The sequence below is a fragment of the Desmodus rotundus genome, chromosome 3, assembly GCF_022682495.2.
Source record: "Desmodus rotundus isolate HL8 chromosome 3, HLdesRot8A.1, whole genome shotgun sequence".
Classification (NCBI taxonomy): Eukaryota; Metazoa; Chordata; class Mammalia; order Chiroptera; family Phyllostomidae; genus Desmodus; species Desmodus rotundus.
In genome coordinates, this window is record NC_071389.1 from 131,213,859 (window position 1) to 131,237,654 (window position 23,796).

The 23,796-nt window shown below is 36.3% G+C and overlaps 1 protein-coding gene across 2 annotated transcripts in view; it reads right to left on the minus strand.

Annotated features, from left to right (window-relative positions):
- Positions 1 to 23,796, minus strand: part of LIN7A (lin-7 homolog A, crumbs cell polarity complex component) — a 144,310-nt gene that overhangs the window by 98,183 nt on the left and 22,331 nt on the right. For both annotated transcript variants that reach the window (XM_071221002.1, XM_045187326.3), the window contains exon 2: positions 3,180 to 3,298. In XM_071221002.1, the coding sequence (XP_071077103.1) occupies positions 3,180 to 3,298 (119 nt within the window). The remainder of the gene's footprint in view (positions 1 to 3,179; positions 3,299 to 23,796) is intronic.

A 23,796-nucleotide genomic window follows, 5' to 3' on the forward strand; every position in this document is an offset into this window, starting at 1 on the left:
TGTTAAGAACAGTATAGAAAATAGAGAAGTCAAATAACTTATATGCATGACCCATGGACATGACCTAAGGGGGGTGGGATTGCCAGAGGGAATGAGGAGTACCGGGTGGAGGGGGCAAAGGGAGAAAAATTGGGACTATAATAGCATAATCCATAAAATATATTAAAAATAATAATTTCTATATAATGTCTCCATATTTATTTTATTTTACGTATTCTCTTTTTCCTTAATAGACACTTTAAAGAAAATGTCTTGTGTGATGATTTGAACAGATATCTATACCACAATTACATCTCCAGACACAATTTCTCCTCCAACCTTCACGTTAGGTGCCAGCTAGACACCTCTATTTGGATGTCTGAAATTTATTACATCCCAACTGAAACTTTGGATAGTCTTCTCCATACCTGGTCCCCACTAATGATTCCCATCTGTTATATCACCATGCATTTAGTTGTTTAAGCCCAAACCTAACAACCAGTTGAGAATTCTCTCATCCTTAGAGCTAATACATCAGCTATTTCTGCTGACTTTACTCTCAAAAAATATGTATTGATTCTGACAACTTCCTACTACTTGCATTGTTGCCGCCTTCATCCAGGCTGCCATCTTCTCATCTCTCACTTGATCTACTCATCCCTTTATTACTGGGTTCTATTATTTTTATTCCTGCACACACACTTGTATTTTCACAGCAGTCAGAGACCTTTTAAAATCTAATCATGTCAGGTTGAAACTCTCCAAGATTTCCTATCATAGTTAGAATGAAATCCAATGCTCTTAGCATAGCCTGCTACACCTTACATAATCAGCTCTCCAGCTGCTTCTAGCTGCATCTATCTTTGCTTATTTCACTGCAGACATTCTGAGTTTGAGGATGTTCCTTCCATGGACTAAGATCATTCCTGCTTCTGGGTTTTGCAGCTGTGGTTTCCTGTGTCCAAAACGCTATCACCCCCTGACACTTGTGACTTGTTCCATTACTGCAAGCAGGTTATTTTCTTATCATCCTAACTTACAGCCCCTTACTCCTACTCCCCTAATCCTGCTTTACTTATCTGAACAGTTTTGGCACTCCCTGACCTTGTACTGAACATCTGTTTATCAGCATTTTCTCACTGGAATGTAAGTTGCATGAAGGTACAGACTTTGCATTGATCATATGCCAAATTCCCATTGAGCAGAGACATACGTTTCATGTGCCGTATCCTCTAGTTAGTCCTCTGGAAAGTAAAAGAAGTGATAGAATATCTAGCAATGAAAAGTTGGCCGCTAAATCTCATGGACGTGACACTCTATGAAGGAAGAAAAGCGTGGACAGGGGATTCTACCTTGGTCTACAGAGCGACTACTGGAGTTTAACCAAGAGGAGGCCTATGGGGTTTCCACATATCTTATGCCTTTTCCCACAGAGCAGCCAGTGGCCGAGAATTCATACACTTTGACATACTTCCTTTTGGCCTCTGTCCAAATTTCTATTAGGTTAAAACTTGGAGATACAATTATGGTTATTTACTCAAGCTGTGTTCATTATAAACAAAAATTAAATAGTCAACAAATTCAGATGACAAATACTTACCACAGGTACAGTCTAAATCAAACCTTATCAAAATCCAAATGTAACCACATTGGGTAGGCTACAGTTTAAATCTATAGTGAGAGCGGCTTTGTATGTTTCTACCTTAGTGACCTGAGTGTTTCCCACCTAGTGACTACACATGGACTAGCATCGTTGCAGTAAGAGAACGCATTAGCGCCAAGCAGAGTTGCAAAAGGGAGGTTGATACAAAACATTCCTGGAGAGGTGTCTGCCCTCTGCTGTAACAAGCCGGCCAGGTAGTCATTAGGTTCAACTCTTCAGAGAGGATAATGGCAGGTAATTCATTACTGGAGACTTCTAGCAAGGCGGGTATGTTGAATTTGTGGACTTTAGGTTCTAATTAAGAAATTATTTCTTATATCTGATGGGGAAGGAGTGATGGGCTTACTGATTATTTTATTCAAAAAGCACACAGCCTATATCTCTCGAGTGAACTCTCTTGTAGAAGACGAAAGATTCATATGATCTAAAGAGAAACCAGAGTATGAACTCTCTTGTAAACAATTAAATTCATGAGCAGGAATATAAAATTCAAATAATCGTTACTACACACTTGTTTCACCTTAGGAATCTTAAAACCATTAGTCAAGAAAGCATTACAAAGATTTGTTAGAAGGGCATACAGCCTGTTCAGAGATTTTCCATTATTGCACTAGACCAGTGATTTCCGACTAAGGAGCCATGAGGATTTTTAAAACAAACATGCAATGCCTGAGTATTTAGTCAGGGGCACTGACCTCTGTTGCCTTAGATTGTCAAATTAAAAAAACGACAACAGCCAACACAACAAAAGCCATGGAGTTTAAATGCCCTGTCTGGAACCATAAACATATAGGTTATCTAACAGAGTTGCATCTTATTGGTCACTTTTCATAACAAGGTATGTCTGATTGGTCAATTCCTGGTACCAGAAATCCTTATATATAAGTATAGGCACCTGATTTTTTTAAAAAGTCACTTTGAAGCTGAAAGAGTAGGTAATTACTATTATTTTTTTTGTAAATCAACAAAAATTGTAGCTATTTTTCTCTCGGATTGGCAAAAACCATATTTTTTGGGTGTGCAGCAGAATTTTCATAATTAGTTTATGCGTGCCATGAGATGAAAAGGTTGAAAATTGCTGCACAAGACAGTAATGTCTAGTTTGGAAAACTGTAACTTTAGTCAGTCAGAAGTTACTCTTTCAGATATGCCTGTGAAAGATTTGGCTGAATGTTCTTTTAAGAAAATCTCAGCCCTCATTAATTATGATTATTTCCAATTGAATTTCCAGATGGCTTTATGTGACCACTAAATAGTTTAAGTGACATGTAACAGTTACCTGCTAATAAGGCAGTCACTTAACTGGTACCGTAAGACCAACATTTGGTTTTACATGACTGTATAAATCCAGACTGGATCTAATTTAAGAATTCAGCAGACTAAATTATATTTTATCATCTGTCCAAGGAGCTAAAAACAGAAGGCAAAGATGTAGTTCCAGTCTTAACTATTTTAACTACTCGTGTGGAAAAGACAATTTTTCTATTCAGAAGACGTATGTATGGCTGACGCGGTTATTAGAATCTTAGTGCCGTACCTCTCGAATAGCAGTACAAAACTCACTCTGAAGCACTTTTTTAAGGGACTGTAGCTTGTGCACTGGTACTTCTCCAGATTCCTGTAGTTTCTCCAGTAATTCAATGGCTCTGGCAACATCTAAATGGAAAAAAAAAATCAAAATGGGAAGACCTAGAATGAACTGTCTCATGAGCAAAATATCATTTATTCCAACTGAGTGGTAACAATGAAAATCAAGTGGAATTAACTGCAAAATCAGAATTTACAATTTACAATAGTTTATTGACCTAATCTTTCACACAATTCGTCATTGAATACATTTTCTTTGATGTTTCATATATGATATTTCTGTCACATAAATTAGTTTGAATATTCTTTCAGAAAAAAAGATCAGGAAACATGTCTTTTATTTGTTCTGACACCCCAATAACCTAATGAGTCCTGTCAATATTACTTCTGAGATTTTTTTTTCAGTTTGATTTTTCCTTAACCATACCACATTTATCATATCTGTATTTTACATTTATTAGTATAATGATTTGATTAATGTGCACCCTTAAACTTGTCTACAAACCCCTAGAGGGCAGGCATTTATCTGGTTTGGCCATCACTGCCTCCCAAGTCTGATTTCATACGTGGGTCAATATTTGGAAATGCATGAATGAATCAAAGGGCTTTATCCAATGAACAGACATTGCACTATTCCAGATCCTCACCATCATCTCTCCTCTGTCCAAATGGAATCATTTCTTTTCTCCTGGAATCATTTTAGCCTCTTCATATGGTTCACAAAGTTATCTTTCTAAAATAAAAATCTGGTCATGTACCTACCTGCCAGCTTCTAGGACGGTACCAAGCAAAAGAGTTTTTAATAACAATTAACTTAAATGCCTTTCTTTCACTCAACAATATCGAAGGTTAATGTATAAAGAAACATAGTTTTTTATAGCCATAGCTTTAAAATTCCCAGGTTGGTTCTGCATTGCCAAGAGAACATGACAGGATGAAGTGCCATTTTAAAAATGCCTATAGTAATCTTCTCCACAGGGGTTGCTGTATAGAATCAGTAACTCACCGAAAAGTCAGCTAGGCACTTACGTATAGAATACGTTTTCAATTCCTAAGTGATTAGTTCCAGAAAGTATTCCATACACCTGCCATTAGGTTATAATTTCATCCATCCATCCATCCATCCACTAATATGTGTTCCTATTAGACATGGTACTAAGTTTAACAAGAATAAGACACTTCCTTTCTGACCTCACTACCAAAAGAGAAAGGAACATACTGCATAAGTACCTAAAATAAAATCGTTACCACCTCAGAATTCAGGTGGGGTTTTCATAGGCTTTTATGTATCTAAACAAAGAATATAACCAATAAGTGACTTAGCTGAAGGTTTTCCCTTGACATATTGCCAACTGTGGCCCCCAAAATCACAAATCATGAAATCAATATGACACTGCCAGTTTCAAAAATTTGCCTTTTGTACATAAACTAGAAGTCAGCATAGTCAATCAGACAATACCAGCCATATCCACAATCAATAAGGTACCAAGCTAAGAATTTTATGCTTTTCTAACAGCAGAAGACTCTATACCTAGACGTCCTCAGATATATGAAACTCCCAACGTGTTTAAAAGTGAGCTATGTTTTTAATCCTGAAACTAGCTCTCCTTTTCCTATACTCCATATGTTGGTTACAGCATCCCCAGCCTGTCTCCCGTGCTAGGCCATGGTATCATCTCTCATGCTCACATCACCCTCCAGGTGATGCTCAAGTTCAGCGGTTAGTCAGCCAGTACTGTAGGTTTTTCTCAAAAATGCTTTTTGAGTTGAGCCCCTTTGCTTCCTTACTTCAGGCAGGCTTTTATTATTTTTTTTACCTGTAGTACTGAACATCTTCTAATTGTTCTTTAAATTCACCTTTTCTTTTTCAGTCCATCCTCCACACTGCTTCCAGAATGATTGTTCTGCATGATAAATGTCTATTATACTCCCCCTCGTAAAACCTTTTCTGGCTTCCCACTGCCTACAGGGTGAAGTTCAGACCACTCAGGGGTACACACAAGGCTCTTAACAACTGGTCTCTTCTGACTCATCTCTAGAAACCTCCTCCTGCCCATATTATACTTTGGCCACCCAAAATTTTCGTTATTCTAGGACATGCCACAGAATTCACAGAATTTGGCTCTGCACGTTGATCACCCCTATCCCTGGAATGCAATTCATTTATTCGTCTAGGAGTGCCAGGAACTCTGCCGTGCAGCGGACATACAGTGGTGAAGGAGACAGCAGGTTGCTCTAGCTCTTGTAGAACTTACAGACTTGCGGGATCATAGGCATGCAATGAAGTGGGCGTGCACTATAAAAGAAGTACTACAAGTCAGTGCATGGATGTATGACAAAGACATTTGTCATCATCCATAAAGTCAAGACAAGACGTCTGTGTGGCAGTAACAACTGCTGAATAGTGTCTAGGTAGGACGTGCAGGTGGGCAAAACGAGTAGACTGTTCCAGGAAAATAAGTGCAGATTGAAGTCTTATCAAGAGAGTGTGGGCATGCGGAAACAGAGAGGAGCTCAGTATGGCTGCAATTGAAACCCGGGCAAGAGTAGCAGGAGATGAAGTGGAGAGAAATCACATCACAGAGGGTGTTTTAGGTCATGTAGGGAAGACTTGGCTTAAATAGCATCTCCTTAGACACGTCTTCCCCGATTCTCTATGGCATATTTAGTTGCTATCATATCTGTATTCCTACAGGTCTCTGTCTGCTTATCCATTGTAATAATTACTACTCTCTGAAATACCTGTTTGCAAAATAAAAGATACCTTTGCAAATCTATAAGTTTCTTGACCTGTCAGGGACAATATTTTATTTGTCATTGTATCCATAGTTCAGTGCAGAGTACTTAACAACAACAAAATTATATATATATAATATATATAATTATATATATATTTATATATAGATATGATATGAATGAATGATAGATTAATGAATGAGACTGGCTCAGAAAGGCAGGGATTAGAGATTTACGTCTAGGTGGGCATACTACTCTCGTGAGACCAGACCAACAGCCTTGGTCAAAACTGGCTTGGGTCTGGTGTGGGGCAAGCCTAAACCTGTAGGCTAAAGGGTATTGGGTAACTAAACTGGGGGAAGTTCAGAAAAGCTGAAAATCTGATAGTCACGACTTTTCAACTTTGGCTGAACATTAACATGATCTGGAGTACATTTAAAAATGATTAATGCCTGAAACTCACCCCCAACAAATTGAACCAGAATATTCAGAACAGTGGTTCTCATGCTGGTTATGGATTAGTATCACCTGGGGAGCCTTAAAAACCACAGATGACTGGGTTCCACTGCCAGAGACTCTGATGTGATTGGCACAGGGTGGGCTCTGGGCATGAGGTGATGCTCAAGTTCAGCCAAGGTTGAGAACCACTGGCCTACTTGGCATGGCTATTTTTATAGACTCTATGTGATTTTAATGTACAGTCAGGGTTGAGAAGTGCTGGCAGAGATTGATGGCTCTAAATCATGAGTGTGCCCAAGAATAATCTAGGTGAATTTATTAAAATGTAGGTTTCTGATGCCTCAACTCCAGTTTAAAGAGTTTAATTCGGGAGGTAGGAAAATAAGTCTCAAAAATTTACCTCTTAAACAAATGCTTGGTGCTCTGGCTGGTGCTGCTCAGTGGATTGAGTGCTGGCCTATGAAGGAAAGGGGTCGCTGTCTTGATTCCCAGTCAGGGCACATGCCTGGGTTGCGTGGGCCAGGTCCCCAGTAGGAGGCACAGGAGAGGCAACCACACGCTGATGTTTCTCTCCCTCTCTTTCTCCCTCCCTTCCTCTCTAAAAATGAATAAATAAAATCTTTTTAAAAAATAAACAAATTCTTGATGATTCTGAAGTTGATTCACAGACCCCATTCGGAGAGAAAGTAAAATGACCTTTCAGGGTTCTTTCAGCCCCGGCATTACAGGAACTCTGGAATTTTCTGTTATTCTTTAATACCTCCTTGTAGCAGGATGCTGAATGAGAAGCTTCCCAGAATCTTGGAATTATTAATAAAAGCCCATGAATAAAAGTAATTAGTGTTAGTTACCACCTATATTCTAAAGCAGTACTCTTTAGCAAAGGCTGCTCATGAGAATCCCTTATGGAGCTTTTAAACCAGCCTGCTACTCCAGACCAATTAAGTCAAAATTTGTAAACGTGGGATCTAGTCATTATGTTTTTAAAAATCTTCCAGATGATTTCTATGACCATCCAAAGTTGAGAAATACTGCTCAAAAAGGAGCCATCAAAGAATCCAGACACACCCCATTAAGACATTAAAAGCTGGGCCAGCTCTGCTACAGTGCACCATCAGCCGTTTCCAATTCTTATTAAGACACACTTGTGAGATGAAATAAAATTCATGGGGCATTGTTAAATCATTAACTTGGGACAACATACTAGGTCTTTTGCTTCCCTTTCATCAAATAAATGAAATAAATCAGAACCAAATGTAGCTGTTGGGGGTGCCTGCAAGAAGGGAGACGCGAATCTCTTTCCTGGATGCACAGGCAATGAATGGACTTGGTGACCTGCCTGCCGCCTCTGCCTATCTGATCAGAGGCACAGAACAGAGGACCAGTGCCTGCCTGGGCCTGCTCCAGCTTGCTCATACCCACACAAGGGAATGTAGCATTATGAGTTTATGAGATGTACAGCAGTTGCTAACGGCCAAAAAAAGTCTAAAAACCAAAGGGGCGGGGGGAGGAATTTTTAGGTCCCTCTAGCCCAGACCTGGCTGGTGCTGCAAACAAAGAGGTGGTAAGTGATGTACTGGATATGAGACGGCAGTTTTAAATGGAATTCTGATTCCCTTTGGCTCTGTAAAGTGCCAGAAACCTCAAGGCCTGGATCTGGAAGGCTGCAAAAGAAGACTTTGAGTCAGCAAAATACTTGTTCTTAAAACTATTGCAATAAAGTGTGTGTAGTTTGTGAGTTCCCTTAAGGTTCTTATTCAGAACTTCCTTACACTTATTTTAGGGAACTATTTCACCAAATTCAGTTACTAATGTAGAAGTCTGGGCTTACTAGTACAGCCAGATGAGGAGGAATATTGGATAGGGAGACTGGGGAGGCTGATTTGCAAACACAACAAAAGCATGAAGATCTAAGAAACCAACTCTGTCTTGTCTGCCAGCTCTCATGCACACCTCTACCATCTATCCATAATCTAAACAAAATACTTGGGTATTACCCTTGACTCCTCACTCTTTCTTGCATTCTGCATTCCATTAACACTCACTTCTAAAAGCAACAATAAACTTCTATTTCATGTACCCCATACAGCAGGGGTCACTGTATGCTAAAAGTCTCATCTTTTAACCCATTTTTATCCTTATAACAACCTTATGGGTTAGTAAAAATCCACATTATGCAATGGAAAAAAATCAAGACTTTAGAGAATTTAAGTATCTCATTAGCAAATAGGAGATCTGGGTTTGGAATCTGAACCTAAGTGATTCTGAACCCTGTGCCTTTTATTTTTATTCCAACCACAACTTTTCTTTTAGCAGCCTTATCCTTCACCATTTAGTCCTTTTATAATAGCTCTGTGCTCTGCAGGCTTTCTTGGTCAGAGGCTGAGCTCTTAATCTTTCTTCCCTCAATAAACATTAACCCCTACCCACTTGCCAGCACAGGCATACCTCACACATATTGCAAGTTAGGTTCTAGACCACTACGGTAAAGCAAGTGTCACAATAAAGAGTCATAGTCTTTTTGCTGGTGGAGAGCCTCACCTTCAATTTGTAGGAAAAAAAAGCGCAACATCTGTGAAGCTCCATAAAGTGAAGTGCAAGAAAACAGGGGATGTCTGCATACCTCTCTCAGTACTCACGGATCATCAGAACCACCTGGAGAGCTTTTACATGCTATGGAGGAATGGTTCTCAGCCTTTCCTATCCACTGGAATCACCTGGGGGCACTGGGAAAAATAACGCTAAAAACCAGACACCTGCATCCTTCCTGTATATATTTTTGATTTCATTGCTTTGGGGTACAGCCTGGACATCAGGGTCTTCAGAGCTCCCACTGGTTGTAATGTGTGGTTATGTTGGGAATCACTGATATGGACTCTCAAGGTACACCCTGGAGAGTCTAATAGCAATGGTACTCATTACACCAGTTGCTGTCACATGTAGGGTTTAGTGTGGCGCTGATCTAAACATTTTCCTTCTCTTAACAGCACTATGAGGTAGAACTATTACCACCCCCATTTTACAGAAAAAGAAAGTGAGACCCATGGAGTAAAAAAGTACTTCTCTGGGGAAGGAGCTAGTAAGTTGTAGAGTTAGGATTTGAATCTTAGCAATATAGCTCTAGAATCTGGGCTACATTTGAGATATGGCTCAGGAATCCATATTCTTAAAATCATTTCCAGCACCTGTTCTCCAAAGCTGTTCACAGAGGTTAAGCTAATCTGACCAACAAATCCTTGCTTGAAGGCTGAAAGTAGTGGTTCTCAAATTTTAGTTAACATAAAAATTTAACTGTCAACCATTTACTAAAAATTGAGATTGAAAGAAAACGGCCTGGCTGATGTGGCTCAGTGGATTGAGCACTGGCCTGTAAACCAAACGGTCACCGGTTCAATTCCCAGTCAGGGCACATGCCTGGGTTGCGGGCCAGGTCCCTAGTAGGGGGCATGCGAGAGGCAACCACACATTGATGTTTCTCTCCCTTTCTCCCTCCCTTCTTCTCTAAAATAAATAAATAAAAGCCTTTTAAAGGAGTAAATAATCATTTTTAAGAAATGATGCTGACAGTGGAGCCTTGAAATCTGCTTTTTTTAGGCATCATCTCAGACGGTGCTGGTACAGGCAGTGGCTCACAAATGTACTTCACAGGGTACTGAGAGTTCAATATGTGACCCAGAGGGAAGGGAGTTGATGGCCACAATTTATTCAGTGCTTTCTCAGATCACCTTATAAAATTCTTGCAAGTATATAATAGGATTACTACTCTTTCCATTATATAGTCAAAGAATAGTAAAAAGAATAAAGACGACAACAACTAAGGCTCAGAAAGATGAATTCCCTGGCCCAAGGCTGTACAGCTGGTAAAGAGTAGCGCCAGAACTCAAACCCAGAAGTGTTCGACTGCAGTCCCATGTTCTATTTATCTCTATCCTGTCACAGAGGAGGGACTAAAAATAAAACAATAAAGGCACGGCAAATTTATTTTTTAAGTATCACATCATGGACCATTGTAAGCTGGGACAAACAGTCATAACAGTGCCCAAAGTCCCAGAAGGTTACCCTCCAATACATGATGGTATAATCAATGTGTTCATATGGATAATATATTGAAAAATGACCCAATCATCATTGATTGCCTATGATGGTAAGAAATCATATTCTGGAAAGACTTTCCTTCAGATAGGTTGGACGCTATAACCAGAAACAACAACAAACGATTGCAGCTTACATGAGATGCGCTTCTAGAGGTCTGGCATAGTCCGATTATCATCTCTTTCCCTAATGATGAATTTTGTTTAGCTTGATTGACATTCATACTGCCAAATTGAATCCATGACTCATCCAAATCTGGAACTTGGATGAAGATGGAACTGGATCACTTAAAGCATATTATTCACTAATTCTATAAAAATGTATTGGATATTATGGCAAACAATATAAATTATTTGACCCAAAGCCACCTAAAACTACAGCATTCCTTTATTTTTTCTACTGCAAAAGCTATATAAAGCAAAGACACTTCTTTTTCTACACTTTTTTGCAATTTGACCAAGTTGTTGCAAATGTAAAAAGTCACTGGGTATGGCTTCCAAAAAAGCTTTTTTTTTCTTTATTTTAATTGCATTTATTGAGGTGACATTGGTTAATAAAATTATATAGGTTTCAGGAGTACAATTCTACAGTACATCATCTGTATATTGTATTGTGTGTTCACCACCCCAAGTCCAAGTTTCCTTCCAGGAAAGCTTTTTAAATAGACAAACTGCTGGCATATGCCTTCAGCATTTTGGTCTTTGCACCCTTCCTACTTCTCCATTCTCTTGCCAGCTATAATTTCCCAAAGTGCCCAAAGGTGAAAGAGCCATTTGTGATAATGACAATGACCATTACATGTTAAGAAAGGTGGAGTAGGAAGGAAGGGACTTAGCCTTTGATGTCATCACTGAGCTGTTGTACTAGCCTTGACCTGTGCAATGCCATGATTCTTGTCCATGAGACAAACACATGTCCTACTATTTGGTTTTCTGTGGCATGCAACCAAATACAAGCTGATACAAGAGCACATCACTCTAGGCTGCAGGGATAAAACTAATGTTATAGAGAAACCAGAGTCACAGATGGTAATCCTTCGGTTAAGGTAGTAATGGGAAACCTCTTGAGAAGGTGACATTTGGACTTAGACTTGAATGTTGAAAAGGAGGCAGAGTCATCTGAAAGCCCAAAGGAGGATCCAAAGAGAATGGCAAAGGCAAAGACCCCACAGTGAGGGGAGCAAGCCTACCTGTTAGAAGAACAGACAAAACCAGGGTAAGTGAAACATGGTGAGTGAGGCAGACAGCAATAACAACAGTGGTGTGCTGGTAAATAATTAACAACCAGTTCTCCTAAATAAATATTTTTTTAAAAACAGCACCCTGCTTTGTAGCATTTGCTGATTGCTGCAAGCACTCCCACCATGGTCTGTGTCAGGCTACCAACATGACATCACTGGCTTGCAAAATTCTTGACAATTTAACAGTCCAGAAAGTATCAGTCCCAGAACACCACTGAATGGGAGACCAAGTTTGAGAAGTAAACAGGAGCCAGATTTTGTGCAAATATTTCCTAAGTAGGTTACATTTTAGTAAATTTGCTAAAGAAAGCCATTGGAGAGTTTGGGGCAGAAAGATGCTGTAATTTGATTCACATTTTATAGCTATCACGATGACTGTTGTTCGATTAATTTTGGTGGACCGAAGATATATACAGGACACCAATCAGGCCGAAGGCTATTACGCTGGCCTGGCAAGCGATGGCGGAAGCCTAGACTGGAATGGTGGCAGTGGGAATGGCAAGATGTGGACAGCACAGGAGGGCAGAAGAAAATCAACACCCCAAGGGCTGCACAGCTCTATGATGAGGTCTCAACAGAATGCTTCCTCGGCAGAAAATCACTGAGTAGTAACACAGTCACATGCCTCAGCAGTGTTTTGTCTGTACTTGTGGCTGGTGCTTTACCTATATGCAAATGGCGTCAACAAATTTAGTAAGTATAACAAGGCAGAAAAAAGTGTTACCACCCTGAAGACAAAATTATTCTAAAAAAATAATAAGAGGGTAGCTCTTTCCCCTGTTATTCTCTTCCTATCCGTATAAGACCCATTATTTCAGAGTGAGTAAGGGATTACATAAAATATTTTCTCACTGCACCAAGTAGTTGGAGAATGTGGGCATAAACCTGAAAATCAAAGAGACCTGGGAACCACAAAATGTCATAACACATACTTTATAAGTCATTGTGAGGTCTAAATGAGGATGTAATTTTAATGAGATTTTAGTAGAATGTCTGGCATATGATCTACATATAGGATCTATATGATCTTTTCTCCTAAGCCTTTCTTCCTGCGAGTCCTTACTTCTTATTCTATTTGTGACAATGTTTGAAGAGGAAATGTGAAATTATAGAAAGGGAATTATGCTATTCAAAGTTCTTCTGTTAAGGTGACTAGATGTCTTCTTTAAAAAGACATACTCTTTAAATAGTTTTTTTCAATTACAGTTTACATTCAATATTATTTTGTATTAGTTTCAGGTGTACAGCATAGTGATTAGACAATCATATACTTTACAAAGTGTGACCCCCAATATTTCCAGTACCCAACTGGCACCACACATGGTTATTACAACACTATTGACTATGTTCCCTGTGTCATACTTTACATTCCCCTGACTATTTTGTAACTACCAATGTGTACTTCTTAATCCCTTCACCTTTTTCACCCAGCCCCCCTCTCTCCCCTCCCATCTGGCAACCATGAGTCTGTTCTCTGTATCTATGAGTCTGTTTCTATTTTGTTTGTTCATTTATATTGTTCTTTAGATTTCACATACAAGTGAAATCATAAGCTCTTTGTCTTTTTCTGTCTGACTTACTTCCCTTAACATAATACCCTCTAGGTCCATCCGTGCTGTCACAAATGGTTAAGATTTCATTAAAAGATATACTCTTGAGCAGCCAAATTTTAAGTAGAATGGCTATAAACATTAAATCTAGCCTTAAGTTAGTATTTCATGTATAGTAAATATTATACAAGTCATTATTAAGACTATAGTTTAAATAGTGTACATGATTTCTATATATCCAAAAATTGGGCCAAAGATTGCTCGGTTTAAAAATCTCATGCTGTACAACACAGCATGTGTACCAACAAAATAAAATAAAAGGCCAATAATGCCTTGCACCTCGCTGCTGTTATAGGACAGGAAACTGTCAGTTTACAGGTTACTAATGAGACATAAAAAGCGGTGTGTCCCTCTCATCCGACACTCATCTCTGCTTTGATCCACCAATAACTTGTCATGACCCTTAAATGCAGACTAACTGGTAAACCCTAAGAGGAATGGCTCAGTTTAAATGTGCTCAAAAAACTTACTCATGAAGCTGGTAACATTAGCCCACTTTATACTTATTCAAAGCTGAATGACCTTTCCTTCCTGGGATTTGGGATGAGTCTGACATATATCATAAAAATGTTTGACAATACTAGAACTAGAATTTAAAAATCATAAATTTATAGAATGACAAAATCCTGGCCCAGGCTCCACTTAGTCTTTGCCAAATCCACAGCAACTAGGGGAACTGTTTGTTACAAATGAAAGGCTGTAGACCTTTAGGTATACAAAGCTTAAGCCATGGCTTTCTTTGTTAAACAATCCCTGGTATGTGGCTGGAATGAGTAATGTGTTCCCAGTTTTCTCTAGGAACTCTATTCCGCATTTTGTTCTTTTTGTTTGTTTGTTTTCTTCCTTGAAAAAAAATTCATCTAATTTTCCCAAACAGCTAAAATTTAAGCTTGATTTGCCAACCATTACCTGAGACTTCAGGAAACCAAAAGTTTCACCTTTATTTTTGTTTGAGCTTTCTCTTAACTGTTATATTTGATATCTTTCCTTTTATTCTATAGCTTCACCCCATTTTTCTATTTAATCTTGCATCCATGTCTTTATATCATGATAGCCAACTATAATCTTCCTAATCACCATGAAATGAGCTCATTCTACTTCTCTTCCTTCCACGCTTGATGTATTCCATGCCAATTGTTCGTTGTTGGGAGTCTATGGGGAATTAGACCTGGCCAAAGTGTAATCTATTTTCGCATGTTTGAAATAAGTTGTACAACCTACTGCCATTTATTTATTTTATATTTTTTTGCTACACACTAGAACACCTGTGTCCTATTCATTTTTGGTGTGTGCCACTGTATCCAATACAGAATAGTGATAATTGTAGGTACTTAAAAATTGTTTGTCCAATAGAATTAATTGCATGCAATATATTTTCTTGTTATATTTATTTAAGTATTTGTATTCACTAGTTAACAATGATATTTGTGTTAACACCTATTTGATAAGATTTAGATATCTTACAAAATGTGAATTCTGAGAAAGTGAGGATTTAAGAGACTGTACTCTATCTTTCTGTAATGTCCAAGTTTTATCTACAAAATGGGAGGAGTAAGAACTAATTGGTGTGAATTGGAAGTGGAATCAGTTCATTTTAGCACTCATGAATATTTTTAAGGAAGTGTTATTTTAAGCTCTCTGGGGAGGTATTTTAAAGTACATTGTCAGAACTATAACAATTTGTTTGCATACAAATTGTTTCTGAAGTTTCTTGACAGAAATGCATATAATGAGCACTTATGCATTAGCTAATTAAGTACACTGGACATATTTCTGTAGAACTACAATAAAACTACCATGTAAAGACTAGCAATATGATACCTCAATAGTACATCACCAGCTACACAGCCTGTCCATCCACATGATTCCTTATTTACCTTTCATCTATGACCTCACTTGATTTTAGGTGCAGCCAGATATAAAAACAGAACATATTACACAGAGCTTTAAGTCTAAACTGAAGTCCATGTATTTGTACCTTTCCTTTCATAACTCCCTATCTAATGACATCTCACTATGGGTTAGTTAAATAATTATTGTCTGGCATCTTAAAATACCAGGCATAAAAAGATCCGTTCCCTTAGGCTCTATGAGTTGTAATATTTCCCTAGCTTAAAAACAACTAAGGTTTTATATCGGTAGTGATTCCACCTGTGCATATCATAAAAATGGAAGTTTTTCCTTGTAATTATTATTAGCAAATCCCAATTCCCTTTCTCATAGTGCTCAGGAAATTGGAAGAGAAAGGCTTCACGAGGAAGTTGCTGGAGAGACATCAAATCAAGTTGGGTGTTTTCAGAGAGCTCGTTACAAAGAAACCTTACAAATTTAACTTTTCATGTCTTCAAATATCTCCTATACTAGAAAATGGATGAATATTTTTATATAAGCTGACATTTTGATATATTGTTCTGCTATCAAGCCACTTAATAACATGCTTCCTTATTTCCCTTATCACTACTATATCATACTGTCATCCAGTTTCTTAGTTACTTCCAGAATGGTTTGGTGAAGTGAGTGTGGTCCTTTCTACATCTTTAAATGGTGATTAAAGGACAAAGTGAAGCTTGGTGTTTGCAGAAACTGTTTTGGTGAACAGTTTATGTATTTTGTTGAGAACATGATTACTTTCAAGCTGAATAACAGATGATTTAAAATTCCAAGTACGAATCATGAAGTGAGTTGCTCCTCATTATGTTAGATTCCTCAGGGCTGCTTTCTCAGACATTCTATTGATGTTTCTTTTATAAACGGAATGTTAGGAATAGAAAAAGAGGAAAAATAATTGTTTAGTAACTTACTGCAACTGCATAGCAAACTGTTAGTAACTAGTGAAGTGTTATTTGTTCATAAGTACAGTTATATGGCAGATTGGATAAATTTAAAGATCATTAAAAACAAACAAGTACTTTTCTTAAGTATAAAATAAGTTGCAACTTGGTGAGTTTATAGTTAGGTAAGTATGAATCCCAATCATATGTTTTAGATAATTTTTCTTTGCTTAAAAAAATCTTTTACCAAAAAATAAATAAATAAAATAAAAATCTTTAAACACTTCATCATAATTATTAGTAATCATTTTTTTCTAAATTTAAAATAAAAATTTTCAAAGATGATTCAAAATAATTTATCAAAGTGAATTGTTTTAGCTTAAAATTGAAGAAGCTATTTTATTTCATTTTCTCTAAGTCCCAAATTTCATTATTTTATGAAGAATTGTAATAAGGCATATATAGTAATTCCATTTCTTTGAAATTTTCATTTTATGATAATCATTTTTGTTGTTATCATGTTATTCTTTATTTAGAATAGAATTCTGACTTATTTACTAAGTTACCATATATTTTTCTATTCATTTTAACAAATATTGTGGAACAATTAAAATGTTTTAGAACTATCTGTTCTTTTAAGAAGAAATCCTTGTAAATTCATCTGGACCTGGGGCCTTTGTTAGGGATAAGTTCAGCTTTTCTTTTCACCTTTTGTGACTGGGCTGTCCCCATTCTCCACCACTTCGTAGTCAATTTCTTTGGTGTTGGAACATCCATTTCATCTCAACTTTCATTTTTTTGCTCTAAAGTATTACACAGTGCTTTATACTTTTTAAAAACCTCTTCTATATCTACAGCTATGTTCTATTTCTCATTTCAAAGTTACTTACTTTAACCAATGCTCGTTTTCTTGATTAGACATGAAAAAAATTTATTCCTTTTATTGGTCTTTTCAAAAACCACATTAAATTTTATGATATATATTTTGTTCCATTACCGTGAACAAATTTTATAGTAGTTTTTATTAGTCTACTTACTAGTATCTGCTTTTATCCTTATTGCCTTTTTCTTTGTAGTTTACTTAGGTTTTGTGTGTGTGTATAAATGACCCTACAATGTCCTCAGAATCCCACTGTAGATACATCTAGAGGGTCATTTCTTTCTAGTCTACCTTTGAATTTTTTATTTCTTAAAGTAAATGCTATATAGAGCAGAAAAAAAAAGAAGATTCCAAGAGAATGGTTTTAAAAGGATCGTACTTTATAATACTTGATTAGAAAAAATTACTGTGTGATTTCTCATTTTGGACTTTTATAACATTTTTTAACTCACACATGGTAAACATTCCACAGATGTTTGAAAATAATAGAAAACAGATACAAACATATATGAGTGTTCAAGCTTATTAAGTGATTTATTACAATCTTAGTGTTATTTTTTATTGTCTATTTGAGCTGTCGCTCCGAGAAATTGTGTGAATTACTAAGTTTCCCCACTAACAGTTTTTTCCTCAAGCACATATATTTCTAACTACCATGCTAGGTACATAAAGGTTTGGGATCCTAATAGATTCTTGATGTTTCTCTATGTTTAACGGCACCCTTTGTTTCCAAATCTTGTAAATGACACTGCAATGAACATTGGGGTGCATATATTCTTTTGAATTAGGGCTTGGCTTTGTTAGGAGATATTCTCAGAAGTGGGATCACTGGGTTAAAGGCAGATCCATTTTTAATTTTCTGAAGAAACGTCGTACTGTTTTCCACAGTGGTTGCAACAATCTACATTTCCATCAACAGTGCCCAAGGGTTCCCTTTCCTCTACTACTGAGTTGTACACTTGAAACCTGTATGGTTTTGTGAACCAACGTCATTCCAATAATTTCGATTAAAAAAATCACCCTGTGTCACATTTAATTTTGGCTTGAATTCTATCTTGATTGATATTTTAATATTATTCTATTTTGGTGCTAACTTTTCCCCGGCATTTCATCTCTTTATTTTCAAACTTTCTCTTTATGGCTCTCTGTTTTTCACAACACTTTATCATTTTCTTGATTTTCTTTGATATTTGTTTTTCAAAGCATGTACTCTGCTCTATTAATTCTCTTTTCTCTGTGATAATTTTTTTGAGCTGGGTACCTTTATAAATATGCTCATTCTCAAAAAACGGTGTGTTTTTGTTTCTAATTTAATATTCATACTTAGGGATTTAGATTAAACTGTATGCTTCCATAATCTAAGAGGTATTCCCATCCAGCTGTCAGTAACGATTTCTAATCATAAAAGCCTATTTCCAAGACTAGGAGGTATGCACGTGGTGGGGGAACAGCCACTTCAGCACAGAGGTGGTTTGGCACCGGGAGTGACAGCTCAGTCACTCCTGGTGTCGAGCATTTCTTAGTAGTCTGGAATGGCACTGGTGAAGCCAGAACTAGGACTAAGACACTCTCAACCCCAGAGCAGATCATTTTCCACTACACTACTCAATGCTTACTTGATATCGCTCACACTTGCTTTTGTCATCTGGTCCTAATTAAAAATAGCTTGCTGTATACACAAATGTGTACCATTATGATTCCAACATATCAAAAATCAATGTTCACATATCTACTACATCAATGCTTATTTTTTGTGAGATTCAGTTATACCAGTATATAATGTTACAATAAAATTTTGACTCAGGAGAAAGTGTAATGAAAATTATCAAAATAAATGCTATAGTTTTAATATGTACAATTGTAAGGGGAGTATGTCTCACCAGAACAGGTATCTGAATGCATCTAGGGATGCCACAGAGAAGTCAAATGTAAGAGAAAGATGCTAATTTTGCTTGATTTTTATCAGAAAGTTATCAAATGTAGCAGAGTGACTGGTATCAAAAGTAGGAAAGAACTTATGTTCCAGCCTCTACTTTTGAAGTAAGGAAACTGAGGACAAAGGACATCAAATGATTTGCCTGAGATTTTGATCGCAAGAGACAATTCGGGGAAGATGAACGTTTATTACCAAATGAAAAGTAATTCCTGGAGAGAGAAGACTGAAGGCACTGACACTAGGTAGGAGGTCCTGTATGAGAAAGGGGCCGTTCTGTACTGCTCTGTACTTGAGACAATAAGGACGCAGAGTAAAGTTTTCTTCTTAAAAAATCGTATACAGAAATAAGGGTTTTAACATTTTCTATGTATTTTTATTTTGCTTTTCCATAAGTTCTAATGCTATGAATATCTTTTCATATGCTTACTTACCATCTGTACATTTCTTTGGTAGCGTATCTATTCAAATTATTTGTTTATTTTTTTAATCGGGTCATTTATTTTGTTTAATTATTGAGTTTTAATAGGTTCTTTAAATATCCCAGGTACAAATCCTTTATCAGTTATGTTTTAGAAATACTTTCTCTTAGTTCCTGTCTTCTAATTTGCTTAACAATACCTTTCAAAGACCAATAATTTTAAATTTATGATCATTTTCTATTATGGTTCATGCTTTTTACATTCAGTCTAAGAAATCTTGGATTAATCCAAGGTCTCAAAAATTTTCTACTATATAGGTACTTTCTTTGAAAAGAATATACTTTTAAGTCTTGCATTTAGATTTATCGCCCATTTTGAGTTGATTTTTGAGTATGTGTGAATGGTTGAGGTTCAATTTTTGTGCATACGGGTATCCAATTTTTACAGTACTATTTCTTGTTTCCCCAGCACAGTTGTTGACCATCCATTGGCTACATATTTGTGAACCTATTTCTGAACTCTATTCTATTCCATCGCTCTGTATATCGATACCTTCCATAATATCACACTTTCTTGATTTCTATCTTTATAGTAACTTTTGAAATAGAGTACTGTAAATCCTTCAAATTTGTTCTTGTTTTTCAATTTTGCTATTCTATGTCCTCTGCATTTTCTTGTCAATTTTTACAAAAAAAAGACTGCTTACTTTTTTAACTGGGGTAGTGTTGAATCTATGTAAAAATTTGGGAAAAATTGACACCTTTACAATATTGAATTTTCCAGTCCCATGAACATAGTATACCACTCCATTTATTTAAATCTTTAATTTCTCTCTGCAATGTTTTGTACTTTTTAGTATACAATTTTTGCACATTTTTTGCAAAATGTGACTCTAAATATTTCATGATTTTGATACTATTGCAAATATTACTATCTTTTTATTTTAGTTTCCAATGGTTCATTGTTATTATATAGAAATATAATTGATATTTTTATGTTAACCTTGTATTTTCTCATCTTATCAAAGTCACTTATTAGTTTTAGTAGCTTTTTTTGGTATTTTTTTGTAGAATATTCTACATAGGCAATCATTTCATTAATAAAGATCCACCACTCCAGCTTCTTCTGGCAACCTGTTGTATTTTGAACTCTTATTACAGGCTCACTCTTTTTTCTGTCATGTTCTACTTTGACATGAAGCCTTGTTTTTCTTTTTGTTTGAGACCTTTTTCCAATACTTTTTACCAACTGAATGCTTATTCAGGCTTCAGATCTCAGGTCAAACATCATTTCCTCAGGGAAGCTTTTGCTAGAACAATTCTTCATGTTCTTCCTTTCATTATTATTTTTCATTAATCCAGCCAACAAATGTCTACTGCCTACTACTGCATGTATATTGTGTGCCATGGTTCTTTCTTAGCACCATCTCCCTGTGCTTCCTAGTATCTATCACTATTGTAATTGTACATTTATCTCCACGATTATTTGACTATTGCCTCTCGCCTGTAGATTGTAAGTTTCTTGAGAACAGAGTCATGATTACTTTTTGTTCGCCTTTGATGCCCATGCCCAACTGAAAGCCTATAACATGGCAGGTCCTCATTAAGTACTGAATAAATAATGAGCCAAAACAAAATACCCGTCCAGGAGATAAAGAAAATACTCTGCGGTAGTGTTGGCTGGCTCAGTGCCATTCAATACACACTGCTCAAAAGGTTGTTCACTAACTTTACAATCACAATTCAATCTCCGTACATAAAAATGTATCAGAAACATTTTGTAATGTACTTTTTTGAAAGTTCTAGGAGATGAAGTTTGGAGCTTGGGCTGTAGACTCTAAGCACTAGGAGTTAATTTTAAAATTCACAAAAGAGACATTTATTTGGGTAAAAGATACTATAACCTCATATTAAATTTAAATATAATTTTATATTTTCTTGTCAGGTAAAAAAAATATTTAATCCCATAGACCACTAGATGTCCTTAAAATTATACTTGTACTTTTTCTAGTTCGTGAGCCATTAGGATCTAATTGACTCAAAATAAACAGGTAAATGTAATAAACTTGAAATGACTTGTTGAACAAGGTCTTGAATTTATAGTAAATGGTTTGGTTTTGTTCCATTTTAAAGAAGATTAAATAAAATAAGCTTAGTTTTGTTTATCTTTTAAACATGAGAATATCTGAATGCTTAAATCTGAGTATAAATTCATATTTTTAATGCAAGACAAATTACCCACACATAAAGAAGTTTTATTTGGAAGGCATTATTTTTCAAGTGGAATTAACATAAACCACTCCTGCTATAATTTACTGAGTAGTTTTATCTTATCTTTGATTACACATTCACTGAACATCTTTTCTCAGGTGCAAGTACTTCATCACTTCTTATTAATGCTTTAAACACATTTATTTTTCTGTTGCATTTATCACGGTTACCTATAACAGCTAAGGAAAAAAAAATTAGTATGTCTCATTTAGGAATCTCTTTTCTTCTGCATGCATCTCAATGTCAACACTTATTAATGAATATAAACAATGCAAAAGATAGAAGAAATTATTGTGATTTATTAAACATAGATTGAAGTAGCCTTACTTTTTTTCCTGACACTTCAAGAGTAGAGTGCCAGTTCAGGTGCCAAAGAAGTTCAAAAGCAGTGAGTGAGAAAAGCACACTGTTCACCTGAAAACCATTGTTTATTTAAAGCCACTGCTCTTCTCATGTATGGGGACAGATGATGAACCTAGCATATGACAATTACCTTCAAGGAACATTTTATTTATTTATTTTTCATTTTTTTAATTATTGTATTGTTGTTCAATTACAGTTGTCTGAAGATATGAAATCAATATGACTACTCTTATCAGAAATCATAGATCTCCTTTCAAAAATAAGTTATAGCAAATTTGTAATTTACATATTTTAAAATTGAACAGGTCTTAAAAATTACTCAAGCCAGTGTCCTTAAAAGTGCAAAAAGAAATCCTTTATGTGAATTGAACCACACGATACTTATTTCCATGCTATTATCACAATAACCAATAAATTGTAAAATTCAAATAAGCATTTTAGGAATCCGAAAATATGAATAAGTGCTATTGCCTTCCAGGTAAAAATAAAAATAAAAAATATGGATTTTCTGGTTTAAAAAATGAACATTCACTACTTTTATTTGCAACTAAAATGTCAAATGCAAGAATTCACATGGCAGGAAGTGAGCTGAAGAAAACAGGTGCCTAATTCACAAGATACAAAAAACAGTATAAAGGTGACCATCTGGGGAGAGCTGGCTGACTTAATTTTCCTATGAGTTTACCGTCTGCTCCATATTTTTCTTCCAAACTCCATATTCTGACCTCAAAAATACATCTACATGTTTTGTTACATGCATTTCCTTATAAACATAAATGCATGTAGTTAATTATGCAAAGAATATTAATACAATGAAGGACATGTTGTGTTGTATTTTATTTAATCTCAGTTTGACAATTTTCTAAAAAAGCTTTTGTTTCCAATAGTGATGCCTTTTGAGCCTTTCACCTGTTCTATAAATGTCGAGCACAGTTCTAAGAAACAAAGGCTTCTCTGAGAATGGTGGTTCACAAGAAGGCCCAGAAGAAGGCCCAGAAGGCAGACCCCTGAGAATGTCAAGGACAGGAGATGGGAACCGAGGATTATAATCCCGATGTGGACACAATGGGTCATCATGAAGTAGTGACAAAGCCAGAGCAGTGAGGATTCCTGGCTTGTCAGAAGACACTGATTGCCCAAGTATCCTGAGGATGGCAGGATTTCTGAAAGAGACATCACACGTTCTTGCCATGGGGAATTAATATGCTGAGCAGAAAAACATTTTTTACATGAGTTTTCTTTTTATGTCTCAGCTGAGTGCTGAAAATTATGCTTCTCATACTAACAAAAAAGTACTTATTTTCAAGTACTTGTTTCCATTATCATTTTTATTATAAAATATCTGTAGGGATTACTTCTTCAATATCCCCATTTCGTGTTCTAATCATTTGAAGATTATTCTCCAGCACTATATGCTATATAGTGTCTGTGCCTCAGAAAGTTTTTTCCAGCCTTCAACACTTTTCCCAGGTCAAAGCCCCCTAGTTTTTACTTGCTCACCAGCCCCCGCCACATCCTAAAGCTCATTAAGTGCTAAGTTAAACTCACTGGCTTCTTGAACCAACATGTTTCCCCTCTGACTTTCGTCTTTCCATATTTGCCCACCTATCAGTCAATAAGGCATGCCGGTTATTGTCTCTTTCTTCCTTTCCATTCCCATAACTCCTCCTCAAATCCAGGTCAGGTCATCCAGATTATAACAATAATGCAATTCAAAACTGTTAAACTCTTCCAAAGAATAACAGGATCCTTTGAACAAAGAGTCCCATGTTCCACAGGACTTGAAATTGA